This window comes from Mus caroli, unplaced genomic scaffold (assembly GCF_978045245.1).
Source record: "Mus caroli unplaced genomic scaffold, Mus_caroli_1 scaffold_1, whole genome shotgun sequence".
Taxonomy (NCBI): Eukaryota; Metazoa; Chordata; class Mammalia; order Rodentia; family Muridae; genus Mus; species Mus caroli.
The window spans coordinates 50,638,892-50,651,033 of record NW_028227256.1 but is presented as its reverse complement, the minus strand read 5'-3'; the positions used below and the strand labels follow the sequence as shown (position 1 = coordinate 50,651,033).

At 37.9% G+C, this 12,142-nt stretch overlaps 1 protein-coding gene across 1 annotated transcript in view; it reads left to right on the top strand.

Moving 5' to 3' along the window:
- The first annotated feature begins 124 nt into the window (after nt 1–124).
- The window catches only part of Stk17b (serine/threonine kinase 17b), a 33,193-nt gene continuing 21,175 nt past the window's right edge, over nt 125–12,142 (top strand). The window contains exons 1-2 of the mRNA XM_021159643.3: nt 125–242; nt 9,167–9,331. Coding sequence (XP_021015302.1) covers nt 9,210–9,331 — 122 coding nt within the window. The 5' untranslated portion in view covers nt 125–242; nt 9,167–9,209. The remainder of the gene's footprint in view (nt 243–9,166; nt 9,332–12,142) is intronic.

Genomic DNA, 12,142 nt, shown 5'->3' with positions numbered 1-12,142 from the left:
CACGCGCTGCCGGCCGCCGCCCCGCCCCGCCCCCACGTGACAACCCCACCCTCCATAATCGCTCCGATTGGCTCTTGGGCAGCAGAGGGCGGAGTCTAACGAAGTACAGTGTCCCAGACGCGGCTGCACTTTTCAAACCTCAACTGTAAGAAGCGTCGGTCAGCGTCTGTGCTGTCGCCGCCCGGAGTCGCCTCACAGGGGCCTGGCTGACGGCGACCAGCCGTTGTGGGGAAGAGTGCGAGGTGAGCCCGTGTAGCCGTGGCCCCGTCGGAGGGAGGGCAGAACCCGCGGCGGCGCGGAGCTGCGGCCGAGCGGTCGGTGTGGGGGCGCCGGGACCCTGCGGCGAGCCCGAAGGCCAGAGCCGGCGACCCTGAGCGCGGCCATGCCCGATAGCCTCCGCGGCGTCTCGACGTGGTCCTCCGGGTGGCTCCCGGGCTCGCGTGCTGTGGGCGCGGGACGCCTTCACGTCGGGGCGGGTGGACGCGTCCGGCCAGCAGCCCGGGAGAAGCTTTGCGGTCATCGCGTGGGCCGCTGTCAGTCCCGGCATAGGGAGCCACAGCTGTTTCCGTGACTTTTTGGCTTTAAAGCAGTGGGAATTCTTCTGTACTTGTCAGACTAGACAGCCACATCATGGCCACGGCCTGGATCTTTATCCTGACTCGGCCTTACCGTGGGAAAAGCGCTTAATTTGGCTTCACTCTCGGGATATAGATGAGTGGAGACAAAGTTGAAAGAAACTTCACGGCCGGCTGGTGGCTAGTGGCAGTGGCTGTGCTGGGACTAGAGAAGCGCTGGCTTCGGCTTGCAAGTTGGAATTAAGAAATACTTCTGAAAGCCTAGTAATTTCAATCATAATCATTAGCTCGCAGTGTGACATTCACTGAGGGTTTGGCTGACGTCATGTTTACATCCATGGCACCGATAACACCGAACCTTGCCGGCAGGTTTGATACCGTGTGGACTTTTTAAGTGTTCCAGACTGGGAGAGAGGCTGTGCCTTGAGCAGCAAGGTCTGCAGAGGTAATGAGGCAAGTGGAGGCATATGTAACATGGAATTTTGAACTCCAGGAGCACAGTTTTATTACAGAGAGATATAAACTCCTTTCTTATTGGTAGAGTCTTCATAGTGAGATGCCCAGAAATGGTTTTCAACAACTTCATAAAAATTGAATCACAGTGCCTTAAAATTGTGTATATTAAAAAACACCAGTCCATGGAAATCGTGACCAAATTTTAGACCTGTCTTTTCTTCTAATCTTTTTGATATTAATTTAATTTTTTTGGTAGTTTTAATAATTCAAGTAATTGGGTTTTTTTGAGATACACATACATTTTAGATAATTTTCTGGAATGAAGGTTTACTATTAAAGTAAATTTACTTACATGACAGTATGCTTAAGTTAGAAAAGTAATATTTCTGTGATTTCAAAATTTTTTTGAAGTTAGAAAAGTAATATTTCTGTGATTTCAAATTTTTTTTTCAATTATCTTGTGCATGTAAATAGTTTTTCTTGGAATTCTTTTTTTTTTTTAAAGTAAGAATTTAGTTTCAGGAGATGGCTCTGCTGGGAAAGGTTCTTGACACCAACTCAAATGTCCTTATCCCCAGGGCCTACATGATAGAAAGAGAAAACCTACACTTACAGCTTGTCCTCTGACCTCTAAACTTGCATGTAATAAAATATTAAGAAAAAAATTACATTTTGGTTAAGGTAGAAGTGGCATTTTAGTAGAAACTTCATAAATTAACAGTCTACCATCTATATCTAAATTAACGTCTATAGACAATGTAGGCATTTAATGGCAGACACTTCTAATTTCATTTTTCAGTTTGTATTGACAGTGAACAGTTTGTCATTGGTGTTAAGTGAACGTATAACCATGCTTTCATTGCTTTGTTTTGTAGCTGCTTGACAATTATAAGGAAGAATTTCTGTGTCAAAAATCTCCCAGTTTTTTAGAGACTCAGTTTAAAACTAAATTTCTCAAGATATGATATATTATAATGCTTATTTCCTGTGTCTAAAATTCTTACCTCCTGCATCTTGACATTTGCTCTACACTTGAGTCTTGCTTACCAGTTTTAAAGGATTTTTGTCTTTTGAGACAGGGTCTCACTGTATAGACTTAGCTGGCTTTGAACTCAAGAGATCTGCCTGGCTCTGCCTTCTGAGTTCTGAAATTAAAGGCCCGCACTACCAGCTCAATTTTGATTATTTGTCTATTTATATGGCACTGTTGGGCACTGAACCTATGCCTTGTGCATGCAGGTTGGTACTCTGCCAAAAGAGCTATATATGCAACTATACATAGTTTATATTATCTATACCAGACTATTTTGAAAAGGATGTGTTTTTGAACTGAGTTCAAGGCAGAGAAATATTCTTTTCAATTATCTTGTGCATGTAAATGAACCCCTTTTTTGAATTTATATTTATACATGATATATTTTGATTGATCACTTTGCTTTTTCCAACTAGTGCAAAAGAGGATGTACTTTAAGCATTGAGAAATTTTAATTGTAAAATGGTAGTTGTTTTTTAACCCTTTAAGAATTAGATTCCAGTTTACATTGCAACAGTTACTGAACAAACATTATTTCACAGAGGTGCTATTAGTAAAGGGTACGGTAGTTTATTTTACAACAGACATCCAATTTTCCATCTGATGAGTGATGAGCTCTGTGTAAATCGTTGGCTCGCCATTATTTCCGTTTTTCAACATCTTCTCATCCTACTTCACAATTACAGGATCTATTTCTTTTTCTGAAGGTGGGTGGGGATGGCATCAGGCCTTACTGTCTTGGCCCAGTGTCAGGCTGAGGTTCCTTGCCTGGGACGTAACCCCGCCGTAATCTATACTCTAGTGGTTGGACTAGAGTCAGTTGGCTTCCCATTGTAATTTTCAGGGAATTAAATTACTGGATTTTGCTTGCTGTTCAGTGTTTAAAAACAAACATAACAGTACAGTGCTGTGAGTAGAGTACATAGAACATAGAAATCATCTGTCAACACGAATGCTGTCTTCCAGTCCCTGGCCAACTAAAACACATCCTTGAACGCACAGAAAGTTCTTATTTCTTATAGATGCTAGATAAGTAAACCTTCAGTTTATCTGTTTCCTAGACACAGCTCAGTCTTGTTGGGGCCCATGTAGCAGAGAGAAGTTGCTTGGCAGCCATATGCATTCACATTTACTTCATGAAGGTCTATGGATAGGACAAGTATGTGGCTTTCAGGATGTTCTTAGCTAACATAAATATTTACATGAAAACAAGTGGTCGCCTAGTCTGGAACAGTTAGAGCAGACTAAATGGTTTTTGTTTTTTGTTTTTAAATCTTACATTATAATAGATGATAAAATAATTTTATTCGCATTTCTGAGTTATGTGGCTTCCTTGTTTTTAAAAAGAAATTCTGTACGAGCAGTTTTAAATATTTCTTATTTAACCAACTACTGAAGTAAGCAGAGACTGTTTTGAAAGCTTCGATACTGCAATTTCAAGATGAATCTCAGTTCAGCTTAATCCCTTTAGATGTACCTTATCATTTATAGCATTTTGTTCAATCAGTTCTTAATTCTTACTAGGTACACCATTCTGAGTTGCTTAAGCTCAAGTAAAAGGTTATTGTCCTTTAGACAGAAAATATGATTGCACTCTAATGTTAAATTTTCAGGTTAATTTGTATGTCCAGAGTTCTTGTGTTTGAAGCATAAAGAAAAGACATTTAAGTCAACCTGTGGGTTTGAGGCAAGGCTTCCTGGGGCGGAGCATGAATAAGAAGTAGCCATTTAAGGAAAGGTAGAAAGGATGTTTCAGGCAGAGAGGCAAAGCACAGAAGTGGAGGTAAAACATGAGACTGACTTGTGGCAGGAAATGAAGCTGGTGTGTACTCAGCTTCTGGGGTCTTTGTGTACCATGCTACAAAGGATTTCAAGTTTTAGTTTCTGGGGCTAGTAAAGGAATCAAAGCAGACAACTTACTTCTAAATGCTTTCTGTATTGCATTCTGTAATTTCTACTTTCATAAGCCTTCTCATTTGATAACCTCGAAACGAATAACTTTTGAATGGCGCTCCTAGAGATTTAGAAAGATGCTTATTTAGTTAGCGATCATACTTGCGCTTCCATTCAAAGGTACAGATCAAATGTAAGATGTCGTTCTCTTCCTTCCTTTATTGATCCATATCTGAATTCTTATTGTAATAATAGGAATTAATGAAAAAATTGGAAAAGGTATGGCATATACGAGTGTAAGATTGAAATCTTGTTTCTTCTGTCATGCATTTATGCCTTCTACCAGTGTGTCTATAATTGTTTACAAACGCAAACTCAGTAAGTTCCTTAAGAGATTTTTATTGGTATAATCTGATAAAATATGAAGCAATTTCAAATTAAGTAAGATACATTTGTAATTTGTGAATTTAGAATAAGTTATATTCTTGTTTAGAATTGGTTATAACTGTGAATTATAGAAGAGAAGATCGGCAGATTGTTTATTAGAAGCAAGAGAATTAGTAGTAATTTTAAGGCATACAAGGAGAGACAGGGAACTGACTGTTAGCCCTCATGTATCTTAAATGACAGGCAACCCGTTTGTAAAGACTTTGGTAGACAGAGGTGACATTTGGGCTTCATTATATAGAAAATTGACCAGAGGAGGAGAATTGAGAAAATACCTAGACTGACAATTCATTTAAGTGTAGTAAATAGATAAAGGCAAACAAGAAAGCTGTATGGATCCTTAAACAGCTTCTGATGCAGGTATATTAGCAGCAGGTAGATGTGCCTAAGGTTACTTTTCTTGAAATGTCTTCTTTTAAGGCAAAGTTTGTATTTTGGAGATGCAGAGCCATATTGAAATGAGTTGTAACATCAAAACTCATTTTTGTATTTAAATATATTTGAAAAATTTGCAATTGCTCAACATTGTTTTTGGATACATCTATTGTCATACAAATACCCGTGGTATATTCATCCATAATAATAGCCATCAGTTCATATGAGTGTTAGAGAATTTGTTAGGGTATGACGTTAATACATGCTAACACCCCAAGGAAAGCCCTCTAATGAGCTGATAAGTAAGAACTGGATAAGACTATCATTATGGATTTCACTAACTTTTTTTTTTTTTAAAGTTCCTTTTCTCTCCATATAACTAAATAACAGGCTTTGCCAAACTTAATTCTAATTAATATACCTGTATATCACATTTTAGACTCTTGTGGAAGGTCCTAGTACAAATCTGGGCTTTTCTCAACATTCACGACATACATACATACATACATACATACTTCTTTGAAAATTTCACACATGCATGCAATGTACCTTAATCATATTCACTGCCTACTCTCTCCTTCTGTCTTTTCTTAGAACTCTATCACATTTCCCTCCTAACTTCTTGCCCTCGTTTATTTAACCACACAGAGTCCGCATAGTGCTGCTCATATGTACTAGTGAGGTCATCCACATGTGAATCTATCAGAGGCCACACACTCCCTGCTCTCTAACAGTCATCAACTACTTAGAGCTTCTCAGGTAGGGGTGGGGCCATGGGAGCTCCTCCTCTCCATGCTGGAATGTTTAAGGGTTTGATCTCCTCAGGTAACCACAGCAGCTGTGAGCTGGTATGTGCAAGGTCAAGTCTTGCCTAAAGGACAGCATTTCATAGCGCTCCTCCCTGTCCTCCAGCTCTTACATTCTCTTCCAATATGTCCCCTGAGAAAAGTATTTTAAAGTTTCTGCTTATTGTAATGAGTTAAAGCTAAGTTTATTTTAAAAAATGCTAGGGATTTTTCTATTTTAGCTATTTTTCTATGTAACTGTAAACAATGTAATGATTTTAACAGTATATAGCCTGAAGTTGTACATGGTCTCTGCATGAGATCTGACCTACATAACATACTGCTACTACATACTGCAAAGAAAAATTTGAGGCCTTGAAAAATCTAAATGATGGCTCTTGAACTTCAGGCAAAGTAAATTCTGCAAAGTAACGTATATAGACTGACACCTTTGCTCTTGCAAAGAAAAAGCGGTTGCATTTTTCTGGCCACATATTCACAGCCATTTCCTATCATAAGGAAGACTTTATCAGTCTTTTTTTTTTTTTTTTTTGGTTTTTCGAGACAGGGTTTCTCTGTGCAGCCCTGGCTGTCCTGGAACTCACTTTGTAGACCAGGCTGGCCTCGAACTCAGAAATCCACCTGCCTCTGCCTCCCGAGTGCTAGGATTAAAGGAGTGCGCCACCACGCCCGGCTTTTATCAGTCATTTTATTGTATATCATATTAGTTAGGTTTAAAGTATTTAGCCTCAGGAGATGACATGACAGCAATCACAGCTGTTTTTATTGACTATTGAAGCATAATGTTTTAAGGTTAGATACGCTAATAATAAGAAATTCTAATTACCATAATCTCACTGGGGATGACTACTGCTAATATTTTGCTGTAATTTTCCAATCTTCTGTTGGCTTTTATAGTCTACCCTCTGATTTATCATATTGCTTATAAACTTTTATGTCTTTACTTTCATATTTAATGAGTTAATCTTTGAAAGTACAACTTTCTTGAGTATGTTAATATGTTGGATTTTAGAGTTTATACACTCAACAGGTTCTTGGAATGTTTTTAAATGTATAAATCATACTTAATTAAAAATAAATATTTGATGCCAAAAAGGATCATATTGTCTCTTGAAAATTGAGAGTAGAAAATGCTTATTTATAAAATGTTTACTAGTTCCAGTTTCTCTAAGAGGTAAACATCCTAGCACCTAAAATCTATATGAAAGAAAAATTAAGACTCATGAACTTGTCTCTGATCAATTACAGTGTTATTTGTTGATGAAAATTGTTGGGAAGATAGCCCAGTTGCATCAGTGATTAGGCCTGTCCCTTCTATTTGTAGAAATGAGAATAGTGCAAGTGTAATCAGAAGTGTAGGTACAAAATTCTAAAATCCAAAGGTGGTGCAGAAGAGGCTTTTCCTAACTGACTGAATGTAGGAATCGATATTCATATTGATTTTTCAGACAATACTATATGACATATTAAAAATGTTATTTAATAATTTTAGTAACAGAGTCTTCAGAACTAAGAAGGTATGAAAAGTTAACGGAACACAGGGTGATGCTATAGGCCTATAATCCTAGCGCTCGCTCGGGAGATAAGGATTATAACTAGGTCAAGGTCAGTCTGGATTACACAGAGTTCTAGGACTGAACTGCATACTGAGACCTTTAAAAACATACAGACAGCTGTTGACAATGTTTGGCTATTTGTTGCCAGTGTTTTCACATGTCTTTCATGTGTTTCTATGTCTCTTTTCTTATAAGAACACCAGTCATAGTGGATTAGGGCCCTACCTTAATGGTCTCTTTTTAACTTAGTCACCACCTTAAAAGCCCTTATCTGAAAAAGAAGTTACATTGTGAGGTACTGGGTTTAATATTTCACCTAACAGATAGAAGGAAGATGTAGTTTGGCCTATAATAGTAGCTGTTAGGATTTGAATATATTTTGTCCTCCAGACTTGTGTTGAATTCCCATTTTGAGGTGCTTTGCTATGTAGTCCTGGCAGATCTCGTATGCATTCTGTATTTCAGGCTGGCCTCACACTCTTAGCAGTCCTGCCTTAAGTCTTCAGATTGCTTTAGCTTTCTGGATCTTGGAATTTATAGGTGTATGTGCCACCACATCCAGCCTTTGTGAGCTGTTAAGAGCATAAGGACCTCAAGTCTGTGGTTCAAGCCACTGGGAAGTGATTAGGATTAGTTAAGGTACTTAGGTTAGAATCCCTGTGTTGATGAAGCATCCTAGTGGCTTTATGAAAGGATGGTAAGGAACCAGACATGTGCACATACTCCTTGTCTCTTGTCATGTGATATTGTGATATTCTCCAGCAAGAAGGCCACCATCATTTGAGGCTCCTTGTCCTTGTCCTTCCAGAACTGTGAGCCAAAATAAGCACAATTTCTTTATTAATAGCCTACCCTGGGAATTTCAATATAGTAACAGAAACCAGGCTGATACAGTAGGGAACTTAAAACTCTGTATATGGCCTCATGGCTGTAATGAACAGTAAATGGAATTCACACCCAGGAGCATTTCAGCTCAATTCTTTCCCCCGCCTCCCAGCATTGGTATTCTCAGACTCCAAGAGATGTATCCCCAGCTACCTAGAGAAGTGTTTTGCCTCAGGACCAAAGGTTATATAGAAATAATTTACAAATTTGAAAAACAAACAAAATATAGGACAGAAAACACTGCCTGTTTCCTAAGTAGAAGATACTAGTTGGCAATTGAATGTAGCAAAGTTTTAAAAAACAAACAAAAAACAGTTGCTCTCAGCAGGAGGTGAGGAGGGTGATGTAGCAAGAGGAACAGACACTAGAGGGTTATTATGGTAGAGTCCTAGCAGAATAACTCCTGATCTTTCATAGACAGACGTGGCTGAGAGTCTACCATAATTACACAGATTTGGTTAATATCAAATAGTAATTTGATACTAAAAGTACCAAAAGTTTCAGACTATGAACTTCAGCTATGGATTTGACTCTGGGTTGGTAATTTATTTATGATCAGTCATTGACCCAGCAAAATAGAGTTTTCAGCACTGGGTTGTGCCAAGGGTAGAACTGTTAAGGTCTAGGGGGGTGGTTCTAGATTTAGTTTTGGAAAGTAGCCAATCCATGAGCAAGTTCTATTTCTTGATTTATGTGGGACAGAAATATAATGCACAAAATGTGAATTTGCCACCAAGTTTGTGGACATGTTAAGTTAAAACAAATGTTCATTACATTACTATATTAAATTCCACAGGTGTGTGGAAGCCATGGGTTTAAAGAATAGCAATTCACGGTCAATACTAATGATACCTCCTTCCACCTGCATCATAACCATTTCTCACTATTTTTATAGCAGTTTCTTTTTAAATAAAGTCAGTAGCTGTGCTTAGTTACCATTCAATTTATGTCTATGTGTGCTTCTGGCGTTTTCCGCTTGTGAATAGAATAAGCTCCTGAAATCAGCATATCTATGTTGTTCTATCTTAATACTATATTTGGAGCTGTGTAAGTAATGCACATCCTGCCTGAGATAATGTCTCTTTTTTTCAGTTACATTTAAGTTCCATCTTCTCTCTTCCTGTCTCTTCTTTTAACTAGGTAAAAGTCAGTGCCTAGAGAAGCAGGTCTGGCAGTCATCAACATGTCTCGGAGGAGATTTGATTGCCGAAGTGTCTCAGGCTTGCTAACTACAACCCCTCAAACGCCGATGAAAACAGAGAATTTTAATAATTTCTATATACTTACCCCAAAAGAACTTGGGAGGTAAGGAAACTTTGATATCTTTGATATGTGTGCTGGCTAAATTCAGTGTTTTATTTGTTATAAAACTTAGAACTGTTATCAGTGATTAGAAAGAAAAGCTTTCATCTCTATTTTCTTAGCTGAACAGAAAATTAAATCTGTGGAGGAGTTCATATCAAATATCTCACCTAGCTCCAGATCTCATTTCTTTTTGCTTCTGCGTCTGTGAATGGGAAGGGACAGCTCAGGCTGCCAAGTCCTCATCTGGGCTCTGCCATTGATTACCTATGTGACTTCAGTTAAATTATAACACCTCTTACTGCCATCTGAAAAAGAGATAAGGATAATTGTATTTATTTATGTAGATTTTTTAGGGTTAAATTACTTAATATTTGTAAAGGGCTAATACAGTGTTATATGTTTTGGTTCAATACATTTTGATTTTTCCATTCCTAGCTACTGTGTCTGTCTAAAATAGAAAGAGATACTTCCATATGTACATACCCTCATAAATTAAGAATATTTAACCCATGTCTAATATCACAGTTTTATATTACAAAGAATTGGTCTTCTGTATTAGTAGAAGCCTGTCTAAATTCTTGGCTTAATCAAGTATGCACTTCTTATGCCAAGCATGCCCTTGACGTTGAGTACTACAGTAACTTTTTAGTGTGTACTAGGAACCTGTGCCAAGTCACTCGTCTGTTGTGTGTCTTCTTAGGTTTAAAGTAAGCATGGTTATAAAGAGTTAGGTCATATTGGTTTTTTGTGTACATGTGTTTATATGGAGGTAAATGTTTGGCTTATGCTACAGTGGTTTACAAAGTGTTTTCTATTGATGGGTAGACTAAAAAACCAGTCTGATCTCAGTGTGGAATCTCAAGTTGCCTGGACTAGGAAAGGTAATTCTTTGCTTGTGTCTTTTATGTTTTAGGTAGAGGCAAGTCCTGGCCTTTCTCCTTTTTTCAGATGTTTCATAAAGCCCCTTTTTCATAACATAGAGATGAAACCATCTCACAGACATAGAATATTTTGCTTCTTGCTCTACTAATCTCTCCTTCATAAATAGACATGGTTTCCTTTTGGTAGCTACATTCAATATATACTTGACAGTCTTTCAAATATTTAAACAAAGCTGGACATCATTAGTTTCCCTAAGTACGTATCATGTGGCACAGTATCCAGACGGACTTCCTTTGTTCAATTATCCTCTTCTGGGACACTTTCTGCTTTTGATTTTTTCTGTTAAAATGAAGGGCCTAGTATTAGACACAGTATTGCTCACAGTCTTACTTTGTGAGAAGACTGCTGAAGCCATTAGATGCCCGTGTGTCTCCTTCCACATTTTGTTCCTCTCTCTTTCCTCTTTGTCCCCCTTTCTTCTTATCCATTTTTATTACTAGGGATGCCCAGTCTGTGTCATATAGCATCATATTATTCTGACTAAGCTAGTTACTTGAGCTTCCTTTGCTCTGGATCAAAATTTGTGATCAGTGATCTTGTTGAGTATTATCTCCTTTTACTTAGTTGAGAAGATAGACTAAATATGTTCAAGTTGCCTTTTATTGTAAAGCAATTGGAAATTGCTCTGAACAGATACTTAGACAGAGACTTGAGCATTCTTACCTGGTTTTCTAGGTTACTATTTGGATGAGTAACTTTATTAGGTTAACTTCAAAATAATAGGCATAGAGGCTAAAGAGAGCTTTTTTCCTTTAACTTTGTAGAGGACTTGCGTGGGGCCACTGTTAACTTTAAATTGTCTACAGGTGAAGTGATGTCATAAGGAAGCAGCCTGAACTGGAGTAAGTTTGCTTTTAAACATTTTAAAGCAAAAGCTCGTTATAGGTTATGGTTAAAACAGAAGTCAGATTCCTAGTGTCCCAGAATCAGATAGCTTCATGGAAGAGACTTAAATCACATCTTTAAATTGCTTTGGGCTAGTGACTCATGTGACAAAAATTGTTACATTTAATTTTCAACATTGGCAATTAAAAATTCTAATTTTTAAAGCCTTCCATAAATGTTAAAAATCTGTGAAGCGCTTAACCAGTCTTAGTGTGCATGTCTGATGAAGTGAAGTCGGGGTTCACTCTTTTCTTTCCTCTGGGAGGTTTGCATATTTTGTAATTTAGAAACATAATTCTAGCATATAGAAAACTACAAGTTATCTGTCCATACCAGCTGTGTTTAAAAATTAAATTTAAATGTCCTTTAAGCAACACAAAGGGAAATATATAACGTAAGTCTAAGTTCATTTTTCACTAAACTGCATTGTTCCTGTTTTTTACCATGTTGGGTAAGTTTTTTCCACCCCTCCCCCAGCTGAGGCAAAGTTTCACAGCCTTGTGGTTAGAAGGGTGAGGCAGATTCAGAAATAAAACGTCAGCTTCCTTTGTGGCTTACCCTCCCCATCCCTTGGTGTTTTATTGTGTGTTTTAGAATGCCGTGGGTAACGGCTAGACCTTTTTCATTGCTGGGAAATCTAGTCAGCCTTGCCCTTTATGTTATTATTAAGGTTTTACATTCCTGACGATTTCTCTTCAATTTGGTATAGGAACATATTTTAAAGATTACTGTTAGACGTCTTAAACTACAACTGGCATCTAAGAATATAAAGTAGATACTTGTTTTTTTCGCCTAAAGCCTCTGATAATAATGGTAAAATATTTACCTTGCTTCACAGTATTTATACGAATATATGCATATGTAATTGTATAAATATGTTGATGTAACTTTCTCAAATGTTTAAAAATGCAAATGTGAGCCAGGCAGTGGTGGTGCACACCTTTATTTAGTCCCAGCACTCTGGAGGCAGAGGCAACTGTGGAT